The sequence below is a fragment of the Tiliqua scincoides genome, chromosome 2 (genome assembly GCF_035046505.1).
Source record: "Tiliqua scincoides isolate rTilSci1 chromosome 2, rTilSci1.hap2, whole genome shotgun sequence".
Taxonomy (NCBI): Eukaryota; Metazoa; Chordata; class Lepidosauria; order Squamata; family Scincidae; genus Tiliqua; species Tiliqua scincoides.
Genome location: NC_089822.1, coordinates 29,628,585 through 29,645,554, shown reverse-complemented (window position 1 = coordinate 29,645,554; position 16,970 = coordinate 29,628,585). Strand labels below are relative to the sequence as shown.

At 44.9% G+C, this 16,970-nt stretch overlaps 1 protein-coding gene and 1 pseudogene across 1 annotated transcript in view; one reads left to right on the top strand and one right to left on the bottom strand.

The window, feature by feature from the left end:
- The window catches only part of ARSB (arylsulfatase B), an 83,545-nt gene that overhangs the window by 19,811 nt on the left and 46,764 nt on the right, over nt 1-16,970 (bottom strand). The window contains exons 5-6 of the mRNA XM_066617070.1: nt 13,224-13,467; nt 10,094-10,164 (exon numbers count right to left, since the gene is read on the bottom strand). Of these exons, the coding sequence (XP_066473167.1) occupies nt 10,094-10,164; nt 13,224-13,467 (315 nt within the window). The remainder of the gene's footprint in view (nt 1-10,093; nt 10,165-13,223; nt 13,468-16,970) is intronic.
- Nucleotides 15,593-15,711, top strand: LOC136643035 (5S ribosomal RNA; annotated as a pseudogene).

Sequence of the window (16,970 nt, the reverse complement as noted above, 5' to 3'; positions counted from 1 at the left end):
CCAGACAAGTATGGTGGCCTATCAGGTACATAAAAGCACATCTGAGACTGAAATCCCAGAAGACAATAGTAAAAAGTCTCTGGAGATTTAGTAGCTCACAGTCTACTAAACATGGATGCTAAGCTGTGTTTGGCCTGATGAATCACAAGCTGTTAGGCTCAGAGGTATCACTAGGGTTTGCGACACCTGGTGTGGGAGGCCAGCATGTCACCCCAATGATGGACCTCTTCCTATGCAGTGGGTGGGGCAACGCACTGGGCAGTGCATGACTCATGACTCATTTGCATAGACACACCGCAAGGGAGGGCTCCAGGATGCAGGTCTCTTGTTGTTTTGTGTGCTCCCTGGGGCATTTGGTGGGCCACTGTGAGATACAGGAAGCTGGACTAGATGGCCCTATGGCCTGATCCAGCGGGGCTCTTCTTATGTTCTTAAGTTTGGCAAAGTAAGGTAAGTAAAACCTTATTTCACTACCTCTCTGCCTTGACATGGTCCCTACCCACCCACAGGATGCAGCAGAGCCTGTGCTGGTACCACTGTGCCCCATGGAGAAGGCACTAGTTAGGAACTGTTACTATGCAACTTTATGCATGTCTACTCTGAAGTAAGTTCCATTGTGTTTGATGGGCTTTATTCCCAGCAAAATGTGCACAGGATCACATCCTCAGATTTCTTTAATGGCTTCTTAACCCTATGCACATTTGAGTCACAAAGGAATTTTTTAAACAATTTCTTTGTCCTATAAGTAACACTGTCACTTTACAGGTTATGCAAGCCTGCTGCTTTCTGATGGGTCATCATAACCTAGTGTATGAATAAAGATAATCCAGTTGGGATTTTTGGACTAAAAACAAACCCTCTAATGTTAATGGTTCAAAAATTTCAAATTCACCAAACCAGCAGCAGAAGAGGACACCAGAATGATGGGTTTTGTTAAACATAGTTTGTTTTTTTTAAATTTCAGACAATATCATATACTTGCTCTACACGAACATAAAAAGCAAAGCCATTTTTATTCATCCTTTAGAGAAAATTTGTGCTTGTACCTGCATGCACACACGTGTGTATACACAAAACAGTATGCACAATTCACTTACACTGAGTGTTTATTCTCCTTATACCAATTATATATTTTTCCCCAACAGTGAAAAGAAATATGAACAGCACAAATCAATTTAGCTGTATAATAATTCATAGAATCTTTTTTAGCTCTTGTGCAGTATGTGAAAAATGGAGCCCAAAGGATCTAACTGTCCCATAATCAAGACAAATTCTTCTGGTGTTCCTGCTGAAGCAATATATAACGTCACTGGAATTCAAAGGTGATTTATTATAAACTAAATATCCACACATTATAAAATATGACTGAAAATGAAATGGACCCTTCTATAATAGATTATGGAATCAATTCAGCAGAGTACATGTGTTGTGCTGTTCAACCTGAACAGAACCCACCATCACAGGCAGAATGGGAAATACTGTGAAACAGTGGATAAAGTTCACTAGACTGTACACTTCACACATTACTAAAAAGGACTGCTAGATACATGCAATCATTGACAGTAGAGGAGCTGCTGAAAAATGATGGCATGCCGCCAAGGCTGAAATACGGTACAGTGGTACATGGTACAGTTATACAGTATAGTTTGCAAACCATAAGGTGATCCCAGTGTCGTCATGAGAGCATTCCATGCATTTGGCATTAAGATTCACAACAGAGATGCTACACCTCCCTTGTGGATCAAATAAATCGGCGACAAATCCTATCTAACCTTCCAGCGATGGTGCAGCTGTGCCAATGAGGCATGTGCTGCATCCTGTGGCGGGGGGCAGCCACAGAGGCCTCCTCCAGGTAAGGGAATGTTTGTTCCCTTTCCTCAGGGCTGCATTGCATTTGCACCGGCACTGGAGAGTTGGATAGAATTGGGCCCTCGGTTATCCTGCAGTATTATCTTTGCCATGGTATCACCTACTAAGTCAAACTGTATACTAAGTTATGTGTTGAGGTAGTGGAACAATGGATCATTGGTTCATTTGTCCTAGTGTCTTTCATGAGGGTCTTTAACATTGCTCATGTGTTCCCAACTATCTGTTTCCAACTATATACAGAGGGCGCTACAAATCTGCAGATTCAGAACCAGCAAATTTCAACAACTGCAGGTTCCAAACCCATGGAAGGACGCCCTGAAGACCTCCCAGATGTGACTGGAACCTTTCAGTCACATCAGGGAGGCTTTCTGAGGCCTGCAAGGTTTTTGGCAAAAACCAGCTTTTAAACTCCACTGGGTGGCGTTTGGAGGCTCACAAACGCTACGGGAGGCTTCTCCGAGCCTTGGAATGCCTCCGGCGCTACCAGGACAAGATTCTGGTCATGTCTGGAACCCCTGTGGATCAAAACCCATGGATTCCATTATACATGGTGGGGTCCAGAAACGGATCCCGATGGATACAGAAGGCCCACCGTAATGAGCTGTTATCAGTGAAGCTGGATGGTGGTCAAAGGCAGCAACTCCAGCAAGGGCAAAATTACTCAAGGGCCATGTGGGATATGAGCTCATATGGGGATACATTCAGGCTCAGACAGGGATGCATCTGGACCCAGGAAGCTACAATGGGAGTCAAGGAAGCATATAAGGATGCACTGGTAAGAAAATAAAGAGTTCTTTGGTGATTCTACATGTGACTTGGAATCTGCTGTTTTGACTTCTGCAGCAGCCAATGGGTCACTGCAGAGTGCCCTGGGAGCAAACTGCAGATCAGAGTCTACTGTAGCAAAGGGGAGGCTTGCAGATGGGGCTGCGAGCCTTCAGGACCCTCCAGGAGGCTGCATAGTCTCCCCAGGTATGTTTAAGTGCACCTGGATGCCCATGGCGCCACGATCGCTGCAGCACTGTTGGGGTCTCCCCCCCATCCCAGAACCTACCTCTACAAGCACTTACCCCAGGTTCTCAGATTCCTGTACAGTTTGAGAACCACTGAATTAGCATGATGCTATTCATTCTGGCAGTTATTACTACAATACAAGAAATACAATCCGAGCAGCATACAAGGCCTGTCCCAGTGAGCGCAACCTGCAGGTCCTCCGAACTGCTCGCAGCAAAGTCCAACAGACTGCCAGGAGAATGTGCTAACGACTACTGGCTCCAGCTCTGTTCCGAGATACAGATAGCAGCTGACACGGGCAACATCAAGGGGATGTATGATGGTATCAAGCAGGCCCTAGGTCCAACGCAGAAGAAAATTGCCCCTCTGAAGTCAGCCGCAGGCGAGGTCATCCAGGATCGGGCGCAGCAGATGGAACGCTGGGTGCAGCACTACTCTGAGCTATATTCCAGAGAAAATGTAGTCACCGAAGAAGCGCTGAACAACATTGAGTGCCTGCCTGTGCTGGAAGAGCTTGACAGTGAACCAACCCTAGAAGAACTTCACGTGGCCCTGGACTCCCTTGCCTTTGGCAAGGCACCTGGAAAAGACAGCATCCCTGCTGAAGTCCTAAAATGCTGCAAAGAGATCATCGTCACTGAGCTGCATGAAATCCTCTGTCTCTGCTGGAGAGAAGGTGGAGTACCTCAAGACACGAGGGATGCAAACATCATCACGCTGTACAAGAACAAAGGTGACAGGGGTGACTGCAACAACTACCGCGGCATCTCTCTCCTTAGCGTTGTAGGAAAGCTGTTTGCCCGAGTTATACTAAAGAGGCTCCAGGTACTTGCAGAGAGCGTTTATCCAGAATCACAGTGTGGATTCCGAGCCAACAGGTCCACCACTGATATGGTATTCTCCCTTAGACAACTGCAGGAGAAATGCAGGGAACAACGACAGCCACTCTTTATAGCCTTCATAGATCTCACGAAGGCTTTCGACCTGGTCAGCAGAGACGGCCTCTTCAAGATTCTCCCCAAGATCGGATGTCCACCCAGGCTCCTCAGCATCATCAGATCTTTCCACAAGGACATGAAGGGCACTGTTGTCTTCGATGGCTCCACATCAGACCCTTTTGACATCCAAAGCGGAGCGAAGCAGGGCTGTGTTCTTGCACCAACCTTGTTTGGGATTTTCTTCGCTGTCCTGCTGAAGCAGGCCTTTGGAACTGCAACAGAAGGCATCTATCTCCGGACCAGATCAGATGGAAAGCTCTTCAACCTCTCCAGACTGAGAGCAAAATCCAAAGTCCAGCTGAAATGTCTGCGTGACTTCCTCTTTGCCGACGATGCAGCTGTCACTACCCACTCTGCCAAAGATCTCCAGCAGCTCATGGATTGTTTTAGCAAGGCCTGCCAAGATTTTGGACTGACAATCAGCCTGAAGAAAACACAGGTCATGGTTCAGGATGTGTACTCACCTCCCTGCATTACAATCTCTGAGCATGAACTGGAGGTTGTCCATGACTTTGTGTACCTTGGCTCAACGATCTCCGACAATCTTTCTCTCGATACCGAGCTAAACAAGCACATCGGTAAAGCAGCTACCACGTTTTCCAGACTCACAAAGAGAGTCTGGTCCAACAAGAAGCTGACGGAACATACCAAGATCCAGGTCTACAGAGCTTGCGTCCTGAGTACACTTCTGTACTGCAGCGAGTCATGGACTCTTCACTCACAACAGGAGAGGAAACTGAGCGCTTTCCACATGCGCTGCCTCCGACGCATCCTCGGCATCACCTGGCAGGACAAAGTTCCAAACAACACAGTCCTGGAACGTGCTGGAATCCCTAGCATGTATTCAGTGCTGAAACAGAGACGCCTGCGTTGGCTCGGTCATGTTGTGAGAATGGATGATGGCCGGATCCCAAAGGATCTCCTCTATGGAGAACTCGTGCAAGGAAAGCGCCCTACAGGTAGACCACAGCTGCGATACAAGGACATCTGCAAGAGGGATCTGAAGGCCTTAGGGATGGACCTCAACAAGTGGGAAACCCTGGCCTCTGAGCGGCCCGCTTGGAGGCAGGCTGTGCAGCATGGCCTTTTCCAGTTTGAAGAGACACTTTTCCAACAGTCTGAGGCTAAGAGGCAAAGAAGGAAGGCCCATAGCCAGGGAGACAGACCAGGGACAGACTGCACTTGCTCCCGGTGTGGAAGGGATTGTCACTCCCGGCTTGGCCTTTTCAGCCACACTAGACGCTGTGCCAGAACCACCTTTCAGAGCGCGATACCATAGTCTTTCGAGACTGAAGGTTGCCAATACTGTACTGTATACAAGAAATAACGCCCTTATAGATATCAAAGACAGTAACCCAAATTTTGATTAAATTGGCTCAGACTAAGTAAAAGGCTAATTTCATTGTGTCTCTTAATTTTTTTTTTTTCTAGGAATTATGCTCTCAAGAGTAATCCCATCCAAAAGAATTAATTACTGTCAGTAGATGTAGATGTCATTATGTTTTTATAGAATTTTGAGTGAAGGTGAAAGGCGCTTCGAGGCCAATCCTATGCATGTCAACTCAAAACTAAGTTCAATGGGGCTCACTGTCATTGAAGTATAACACTGCAGTCTTACACAGCAATCTCCACCTATCAGGAAGTTTATTTTAGTTTAGAAGTCAACTCTTCAAAGCACATGATAAAACACTGTCTTTTCCTCCTCAAGTAGGTAAGAAAAATGTTTCCACGTGAAGGATTCTGAACATCTCTCTCTTTTATTTATGAAATCTTGCCACATGGAGAAGCATATTGACAGGCTCTGATTAACAGCCCTCAGTTCCAAAGGTTCAGTTACTTTCACTATGCCATTCAAGTCACATTCTGAAAAATAAAACTGTCTACAATCGGATACTGAGTTTCACTGCTGCTATGCGACAGGCCATCTAGCAATGACTGTGTGGTCAGGGATATGTTTGGTTTAGCAGTTAGGGGAATTTAGACTCAAAGCCAGTTGGTTTTTAATTCAGCTGAATCACCAAAACTTGATGAAATGCCATAAGACTATCTAAAAGAAAGCAGATCCTTCACAAGAGAAGAGCTGACGTCACCCTCACAGCTGCCAAGCCATCAGTAACTCGGAGAGTTGTTTTTTAAAGGAACAATGCAAAGTTATAACAAATGTGTATGATTTTGCAATATTTTCTTTCAATGTACACAAGTGAACTTAATTTGAAACATATACCTATTATGTTCTTCCTCTGTACGGACAATTTAGTAGAGAAGGGGGGCATTCCTGACTCCTCAAGATCTACCCAAGCAGCTGACATACTAGTTGAGCGAGGCAGGACAGGAAATGCTCAGGTCCTCACCTCCTTCTGCAGAAATAGCAATGCATCTTCTAGATTGCAATTGCAAAACTGGAAAAGGGTCGCGACCGCTAATTTTAGCTGTTTTGAGGCTTGGGGAGCCCTGCACAAGAGTCCACGGGCTCCCTGCAGCCTCTGAAGGGCCGACACTCCCAGGGGTAAGTTAAAAAAAAAAAAAAGCTATGTCCCCTGCAGAAGCATGATCTTGGTGATCGGGTTGCTGTCTTCACCCCTCCCTTGCAAGTACTTACAGTGGTACCCAAACTCCCAAATCGTTTGGGAACCGCTGCTTTATGGGATCAAAGCTCTTTGGGGAGGCCTTAGAACCTTGTCTAGTAAAAACTGGGATAAGAAAAAGGTGCTTCCAGCGGCAAGGAAAGAAGAAATATTCCCTTACAGCCTTCCGCCAATCCAAGGACCAAAGCCGGGTCTGGACCAAATGGATGAGATTCAGGCTGCCAAGAATAGCAAGTCCTCAGAGGACCAGGAAAAAAAAAGACCCTTTGTCCCTGGCAGTGGCATGATCATGGTTATTGTGTCACTGCCTTCGCCATCACCCCGCCCCTTAAGGGGACAGAGACAGAACTTCCATGGTTGGGGCATCATGAAGCCCTAGTTTGGGAACCTCTCCCATAAAGGAAATCCTGACCACATAAGCATTTGGTAGCCACTCAGCCAATAGCAGCCTGTTCAACATTGCGGCTCTGTGTGTTTGAGGGAAAGAGCAAATGCAAGGCTTTGAAAGAGCCTTTGAGCTCTTGTTAATATGGAGCTCTCTCTCTCGCTCTCGCTCTCTCTCTCTGTGTTGAGGGAAGGATCAAGGGGAAGGGAAATGGAAGCCCTTTAAACAGCTCCTACCATTGTGGCTCTGTGTGTTTGAGAGAAGGAGAGATGGATGGCAAAGTCTCTGAAGTAGCCTCTCAGTATCATGGCTGTATGTGCATTGAGGGAATGATTGAACTGAAGTCAAAGCCTGCAAGCCATCAGCTGGTAGGAACAGTTTTTAATGTAACCATAGCACCTAACTAGCACAGTAGGCAACTTTTAAATCATGTTTTAGAGAGGGAAATAGCCTAGTTCTGTGGCAGAAGTTGGGGTCTTGGACCAAATTACTAAAAACAATACATTATTCGATTCACATTACAATATCTTCACAGTACAATGGTGTCTCCAGAACAGATTTACTAGTAAAGTAAGGGTTCATTGTATGTCCTAGATTGGCCTTTTTAGTCCAGGGAGATGAACACCCAACATCCATTTCCGAAGGTGTTTCTGTCTAAGATTGGGGAGCTTAGCTGGTAATGCAGTGACTCAATCGCAGTAGCTTTGCTATGCAGGATGTGCACAGAAGAACTAGCAAGGAAAGTAGATTCCTGGAAATACTTCTGAAGTTATAGTTTAAGAAGTTGGGAAAAAGTTCTATAGATACTAGTCTCAGGCCAGGCCATTTCTATATATACTTTTACAAGAATAAAAAATGATAGAGGATGGCTTGGATAGTAGATGCTGATGATGCAAGGGACATTGAAGGAAGACAGAAGAATGTCAGAACATTGCTTCTATACAGTGAAGATGCAACATGCAACCAGGTACACAGTGCATCACTAAGTACACTGGCTCATTTCTTAAAAGTAATGGAGGTTAAAGATTTTCTGAAGGCTACACACCTTGTTGTTTGAAAGATCTCCCCTTTAGCCCTGGGGTAATGAGATTATAAAGTTTAGCAGTGAAGGAAGTGTAATTGACACATGCTTAGAGCCCTGGCACAGAAAATCACCTCTAGAGCTGATTCCATGTGTTGTCTGGCTAATAACCCAATCCTACCTAACTCCCCACGTGGCAATGCAGCTGTGCCAATGTAACACATGCTATATCCTGTGGGGGAGTTTTGGACTCCAGAGGCATCCTCAGGGAATAAAACAGTTGTCCCTGTTCTAACCCCGTCCTGTTCTACCACCTCCCCCTACACCCTGTGCAGTCTTACCTTGGCTGGCAGGTGCCCAGTGTCCACTGCCATGTGACCTGGTCACTTGCTGCTTGCAGCTGTGGCCAGGCCATGCTCTCTGGCATGTGGCATATACCACAGCTAGATAGCTGGAGTGTGTGTTCTGACAGAGTAACTAATGGATAGGATGATGCCATAAGTTATTTTATCTTCCTGCTACAATGACTGCTAACTAGTGATTGGCCCTGCCTCTGACCTCCACACCTTAGAATGGAAGTGAAAAAGGATTCTAAGCATGCAGAACTGCATGTGTGTACTATGTACTATTTGAAACCTGTGGTGGCCAGAGCAATATTTAAACTGCATTCAAATGTGCACAAGTAGATGTGCACCTGCATCCTCTTAGCTCCCAAAAAAACTACTATTGAGGTTCAAGGGTTCCTTGAGTGTGGGATATGGTATGGGGGGCCTACAGGGCAAGGGCAGAATTTCCAGAAAATAGCTGGAGGCACCCTACACATGCTCACCTCTGCCCATTTACTAGCAATTATCCCCTCCTATGACAGCACCCAAGTCAACCCTGAGGTTCCCCAACTCTCAGGAGCAACTTTTCTATAGCAACCCCATTCACTTTTCGAGTGCAGTGGAGAAAGGTGTGCCACAATAAACTAAATCTGTATACCGCCTTTCATTGCCAAAGGGTCTCAAGGTCATTTACAGAAAATTAAACCAAAATGAGCAGGCCGGTGTAACACATGGCTTCCAGGTTGCATGCAGTATGCCAGCTAGTACACCTGACACTTCATAAAATGCTCTGTAACAGCAGGAGGACCAAAATACATGTCTGGAACAGGATGTATGATTTTGGAAGTTATATGCTTTTTGGCCTGCCCAAGAACCACAATATATTTTCTTCACGCCCACCGCCTTTCACTTACATTCTTACACACATATATGCACCCTGTACCACTTGCTTTTCTATAGTGTAAGGGACAGAAAGGAATGACAGCTTTGGCTTTTAAGTAGTGCCACTCCAATTCAGTTACTCAATCCTTACTCTATCCCCTTTGCTTCCAGTACTTCAGTAATGCAGTTTTGCAGAGGAATAGGAGAGAGAAAGAACTGGGCAGGGCAAGGCAAAACGGCTGCAAAGCCTGGGAACCATGTGAGAAGGGCTGCAATCTGTGGTTTTGGACACTCTTTTGTTATTACATAGTAATTTAATTAAGGTACTTAGAGAGTGTTAAAAAGGACAGGTTCCAATGAAAATTTTCTTGAACAATCCCTGTATTGAAAAGTTTAGTCTCTGGCAAAAAAAAAAAGCAAAAAAAAAAAAAAACCGCTGGGAAGAACTGTAGATCCCACAGTGTTTAGTGAAGAAGCAAAACTGGCAAAAACTCCAACTTGTGTGATTACAACTCAAAGCATGGGGCTTGGAACTTCCTAGCCATGTATGAACGAATATTTCCCTCTCCAACCCATCCCCCATTCACAAGGCTAACAATGGAGCTTTATTATAGATGAACCACATGTTTGTGCACACAGCTATTAGAAGACAACTGCTACTCCTCAGTGCTGGAGACGTTTTGGTCTTTGGCTGTGTGCCTCACCATGTACCATGAGGCATGTGGTTATCTGTCAACGGTCCCACGCTCTGGATTGCATTATATTTTACATATGAGTAACTCTGGAGCACAAGAGAATGCATCAGACTCTGGAAATGATTTAGAGGGTAGTTAGCGGTGCTCTGTGGATGAGATCACAACAGCTCTGTATGGCAAAGTGACAACACGGCTGGTTTGATTCTTATCTGAATTTTTCACCAAGAGTAGAAGGAGAAGAAGACCATGCTTCTAGCCCACCTCCACCCCAGCCTTAAAAAGCTGATTTAGAACTCCAGCAATTAATTATAGACTTACATGGAGACGAATCCACAAAAATAGGGTCTATGTTGTGAAGCAGCTCCTTTCTGGGAGACGGTATTCCTTCACTAGAACAAAGTTGATGAGGAAAACATTACATTTCCTTCTACAGTATAGAAAACATCTACAAATACTATTTTAATGCTTCCTTCTCTGATCCCCACAAGGAACCACGGAAATCTGTTAACCATTCAACTGTACAGACAAGTGACACCAAGGTAAAGCTGCTTGTAAATGAATTTTCTTCATTTGTTAACACCCAGATACATTTTTTCATCTTAGTATGCACACCCTCCGTTTCCTTCCAAAAAATTAAAACTGAAAGAGCTTTAAACCTACAATATAAACCAATGAAACCTTTGCATGTCTATTAAGAAGCGTGTCCTACAGAGTTTAATTGGACGTACCTGTCATGAATATGTACAGTTAGGCCTAGTAGCATGTAGAGCCTGAACCAAACTAACCAGTAACAGAGAAGTGGCTTGCAGTTCCTAGCTGCAAGGATGTGAGTAACGACAGCCAAGGGAATTAACAACTCAATGGAAGGTGATAATGTAGCACCTACACAGACAGAAAGGCGCCCATCAAAGAGGGAATGGAGAGAGCTAGCATCCAGTCCTACTTTGGGAAGATTCTGTCCCCAAGAGTTTCTGATTGGACAGTTTAAGTAAGTACAGAGTCACCTGCATCCTGTTAGCATGAGAAGTATAAGAACAAAGCCCAAAGGGGGTGTCGGGTGTCTTTGTCTTTTGGTGGAAAGGTTGTGGGTGCAACATCCCGCAGGGAGAGCCTGGTCCACCAGGGCCATGTGGCCTCATAGGTAACTTGGCGCTGAAAGATCTACAACAGAAAGCTGACCCAGGTGAGAATTAGGGAATAATAGAGATAGCCAGTTAGCTTTGTTATTTTAATGCTGATATGTTTCCTAGAAGTTTCATGCCTCTAGCATTTGCTGCCTTTTGTAACTTTATGTAACCCTATGTATTTAATAAAGCAAAAATCCTTTTACTAAGTTGTTCATTGTCTGTTGGGGACAAAGGTTCAGAATCCTGCCTAGCCTTTCAGCAAGCTACCAAATACTCATTGAGGACTAGTAACTTGAGGACTGAGGCTTTAATTAAAGAAAGTGCTCAGTGCCTGCAAGGGATAGAATTAAGCCTAGAGGGTCTCAGTGTCCCTGGACTGAGACACTGGCACATACAGGGTGGTGGCAGTACTACCAAACAGGGGTCCTTGAGGGCTCTAGGGTTCAAAAACCAAGAACTCTGAGCACCCCAAAACCCTGGGAGTGTAAGACAGTACCTCTGAGTAAGGATGTAAAGGATTGCATCTTTAGAAGATCTTCTAAAGTCACAGTGATACATTTAAAAACAATAGTAAAACAACCAATTAATTTAATAATTGTTAATGGCCCAATCCTATCCAACTTTCAGGGCTGATGCAGCTGTGCCACCAGGCATGCGATGCATCCTGCAGTGGGGGAAGGGACCGTCACAGACACCCCCTCAAGGCAAGGGAATACCCTGGGGCTGCATTGTGGCTGCATCAGTGCTGTGAAAGTTGGATAGGATTGATCCCTAAATTAATTTCGTTATCTTGGTAGATAATACCCATTTGCCTCCTAAACTATGAAACAGAGTAGTATGGGGGGCCTCTTTTAAGGAAAGGGTTTCAAAGTTGCAGCAGCACCACGGGTACATGGAACCAAAGCAGGGCCTTTCCCATAGATGTCAATGAGTGGGGAAAGTCATGTGAAAGTGATCTGTAAAGAAGCTTCTGTAGTGATTCCAAAGCATGATTTGAGAGCACATGATCCAGACACACTGCTGAAGGTCTAGGCTTGGTAGATTTGGTAAATGCCTGGTGGATGGCCACTGGGAACTCCAAGTATGCTGCCTTGAGTTCAAATAATGGAAGAAAGGTAGGCTATTGATGCAACACACACACACACACACACACATTTTACTGTTACTAACATTTGAGGATTCTTACTGCCATGGTTGCAATTTTAACGACAACCAGAAAACTGGCTGATCTGCTAGAAGTGGGAAAGTTCACAAAAATCAGAGAGCTGGAGAACAGTCAATGGTTCATTCAATATAACCCTTTGTTCTGTAACAGGAAAATATCCAATATCCAAAGCATCTCTGGAGATGTCCACCCAACCAGATAGAATAATAAAAACATCACCCTAGGCCGGCAAGAATAGTTTAAAAACCTCTAATAGAAAGCTATTGTAAGTAACTGAAGCATGACAGAATCAAGAAAGGAGTAGACTGTGGTCAATTTCATGTGCTCTTGTCTGTTGCAAAACTATAAATGCTGCAGATGTTTTTCTTCCACAGGGGGTCTTGCCAATAATTCTATACACACACTACATATATCACACTCTTAAAATTCAGACAGCTTAATCCAATCTATTAAAAATCTAGCCATTAAACTTTCAATGAAATACCTCTGCTGAAACAATGTAAGACCACAAACCACTTTCTGTGGTCTGATAGCTTAATTAAGCAATTATCACCTCTCCACAGTATTTACCTTGTGATACTGAAAACTAGTTACATTCTGACATGGCTATGAAGTATCTGGTTACATTGTTAAAACAATCAGCACTCTGAGGAATTCTGGTTATATTGCAGAGAAACAGGGAATGCCATAGGAGACAAATGTACGTAGATACATTGATATGTATGGAAGTTTAGTTGCCAATTATATTCTCTCCAGGCACTTTATAGCGTACCCATTTTCATATTTATAACAGTAATATGAGGGTTATTTTTTTGCTTTCACACATTTATTTTTCAAGACAGAAATGGTTTCCCAAAGCACTATCTGCTCACAGTTGCTGCTACTACTACCACGATACACACCCTCTATTGACTAGCTAAATATCTTTTTGCTTTGATACTGTGTTTGGTTCCCAGCCCTAGCACAGACTATTTTAACTGCTATTGATAAGTAACTAAAACTTGCAATCTATTTTCAAAAGTCACATTATACACTGAAAAGGATTCAAATTAATTTCTCCTCCTGAGTGTTGAGTTGCAGGGATTTGGTCCCTCCTTGGTCATCTGATCCCAAGGAAACATCTTATTCAAGCAATGTAGTTTATTGAGAATCTTACCTGATTGTTTTCCAAACATCAAAGCCATCTAAAGGCTTTGTGCCATTTGTATGTCCTCCAGCAAGATTTACCAGTGTTGGCAGCCAGTCAGAAATGTGGATAAGGTCATGGCTTTCCACTCCCTTCTGCTTCAGTAAAGGACTTGCCACAAATCCTACCCCTCTCACTCCTCCTTCCCACAGTGTCCACTTTCTTCCTCTTAAAGGCCAGTTATTTCCACCTGCCATAGTCTGGCCTCCATTATCTGAAACACAGTAAGTACAAAAAATATATTAGTAATACAGTCACTACATACATACTTATTATTGTACTCGATTTTGATAAGATATAATGCATAGTTTCAATAAATTGGCTTCAGGACATATAACTTATAGATGTCCCCCCATCCAGCTGCATCTAGCCTCCACTGCGCCGAAACCTGGTAAGTCCATACCAGCCAAGCTTGGCCAGTGTGGAGGTCTGGGGGAAGCATGGGGAGGGGAGGGCAGGGCAGGGCAAAGGCGTTTTGGGGTGGGGGAGGCAGGCATTGGGAGAGCAAGGGTCAGGCCAGGACCCAGCAGTTATGTTGGATTCTGACCCCGTACTGGGCAGCGTGGAGCAGCTCCAGGCTGCTCAGTTCTGCGCCACTCTTTAGGTGGTGCAGATCCAAGTAGACCCATTGGAGCTGCAGCAGCTCTTCCCAGGTAAGGGGAACGTTTCCCTTGCCAAGCCACTTATAACCTAAAACTCGCGCTGGATACAGCACAGGCCAGTCAGCCTGCCTGTTCCAGCACAAGTTAGGATTGCGCTGTTAGTCTCCCTTCCCTAGCATTCTGGCTGACTGCTTCTCGCATTCCTTCTCTAGCTTCCTATAACCTGCTGCAAAGGAAAAGACATGAGTTCTTGTCGCCACAATAAAGGAAAATAAAAGTTATGGGATTAGGGCACACGTGGAGAACCACAGAGTGGCTCTGTGGATATGGGATCCACTGAGATGGGGGGATGCCTCTATATTGTTTCTCATAATACACTCTGGCCTGTCAGGTTTCTGGCATCCAAGGCTAGAGCTTGTTATTAGCCAGGATGTGGCAGGAGGCCCTGATATCTGGGCCTGGTGTGAAGCAATCAGCAAAGCAGCACAGCTAATGCAATCAACTGCACCTGCTACTGGTGGGAGTTACGTGACTTGGGGAGAGATGAATGCTGAGTCATGTAGGCTATGGAGGAATGGTGCAATGCACCACTGGACAGCCAATCAGAGTGGGTCACAAGATTGTCTTGTGACTATGAGGTCGCCCTACTCTGATTGGCTGGCCCCAGTATATATGGGGTAAGCACAGACTCCTGGTGTGGGTTGTTGTGGTGGAGTTTCTGTGTGCCATGCTGCTGGTTTGTGTACTGCTTTTGGACTGCCTTCTCATGACTTTTATCTGCTGTATCCCTGTCTTCTGGACCATGTGACTGACTACTCTTCTGCCTGCTCCTTTACCAATACATGCTTCTGCAACAAACAAGCCTGTGCCTGCTTCCTTGGCTCTGTTTGGGATCACCTGCTTCTTGTGCTGTCTCCCTACGCTCCTGTGCTACTCCACTATCAGAAAAGCAAGGGCTATCCTCCCCTGCTGACCTGACATGGCCAATGTCATCATTTACAGTGGGGAAAATAAAGAACACATTCACATGGCCAATTTTGATTTAAAAGCTAAACAATAAAACATTAACATCAACATACATTCCCTATCTTCTTATAAGGGATCCTACTGCATTTGCTTGTGACTTATCTTCCTGCTTGGAAAAGTTTTCTACCTCCCCAAGGCCCTGTACTGAGCTGCTCCATTTTGTAAGTTACAGAAACTGCAGACAACAAACACCAGTTTGGAACTTTTTTTGTTACTGGAGAACAAGCGGTAGTTGTGTATTTCACAAAAATTAAGCTGCAAGAAAATAAAGTAAATACCAATATTATTGTTGTCCTAAAGAGGGTGGATTGCTAGCAGAAGACAACAATGGTGCATCAATATTTGTATTGGCTTCCTATTCCTATTACCAGTAATGTTAAAGGGTCAAAGTAGAGTCCTGTTTAGATATTCATCTCCACAGGGAGATGAACATGTGTGGGCTTCACAAGATCATGCCGTGCTAACTCCACTTTACTCCTTTCTTATGATCAGTAGTGAAAAATGCTAACTGTGGGGAAATTTCTCTCTGTGATTACTACCTGGGAACATAACTCTCCTCTTGATTAGCATGAGTCACAGCAGGCAAGTACTAATGATGGAGAAGGGATTATTGCACATGTGTCAGGAGTGGGGGTGAAGCCAGCACAATCCATTCTTCTGAACCCCACATGCATTTGTCTCCCTGCAGAGATGAGATGCAAGAACATGTTGTCCATTTGGGCTGTTACCCTGCACATGCCTGATCTCTTCTGATCTCTGAAGCTAAGCAGGGTCAGGCCTGGTTAGTACTTGGGTGGGAGACCACCTGGGAATACTGGGTGCTGTAGGCTTATACCATAGTCTTTCAAGACTGAAGGTTGCCAACCATTGTGTTTCAGGCAAAGACAGTTTGTTCATTGTTGGATGGAGGACAAGTCCACCTGGCATGATGGCTATCTCTGGGTTCACCAGTAATCTTTTTATCTGGTGTGCTCCCTGGGGCATTTGGTGGGCCGCTGTGAGATACAGGAAGCTGGACTAGATGGACCTATGGCCTGATCCAGTGGGGCTGTTCTTACGTACTTATGAACGTCTGAATAGGGCTTAGATGTGCGCACAAATGCATGTGATAACAGAGGCAAGCTTCCAGCCCGAAATGCCTCCTATTTGTAAAATACAGTTGGACAAGCAGGGGGAATTTTGGCTGAGACCAAGGTGAGCTGGGGTGGCATGCAAAACTGCATGTGAAAAGAGTTGCTCAGACTGAGTTGCAAGCTCTGAGGCTAAGGATTTATATGACTAACAGCTAATATTAATAAGATTAATAGTATGTGGGGAAAACAAAACCCAGTGAAACTGTGCTGGGATGCTGTAGTACTTTTCAACCTGCCAAAGTTTTGAACGCCATTGTGGATCCTCACATTATATTTTTAATTTTAAAAAACTTTGTTGGGTAAAGGTTTCACTAAATTTTGCAGTTCCCCCCACGTGCATGAATTTTTTTTAAACCCTTATCAGGCCTCAATGCAAGTTTAGGCACGTGCTTAATTTGGCCCTCGATCTACCAAGAATGCAGTGGAAGCACTGGTGGTATAATGAAGGAGCCTGATCACAGAGAGCTTTGGTTTGAAACCATCTGGTACAGCATCACAAGTGCTGCAAACCTACCAACACCTACCTTCACCCTGTGTACTCACATGGAGACAAAGAAGCTGTGTTTCAGTTCACAATCATCAAGTAGGAGACATTAGGACCCATATGGCCCAATGCCATGCCAGTCAGGCACTGGTACACTGTGTGTTGTGGCAGCTGAGGCTGCTTTATGGCAGTCGCAAAGCAGCCTCTGCTGATGTGTGCTGCCAGGCTGCTGGTAGGGAGGCCAGAGTGGCCTCCTATGTACTGGTGGCCACCCAAAGGCCTATTAGCAGTAAAGGCCTTACAGAGGGTGGAATGGGGGGGGGGCAGAACAGGGTGCTGATGGAAGCATGGAGGAGGGTGGATCAGGTCCAGGAGAGAGGCGGGTTTAGTGGTGGTGGCACAAGCCAAATCCTGACCCCCTTCCCACATCTGATCCACCTTCCTGGGTCAACGTGGACTTGTGCCAGTGATT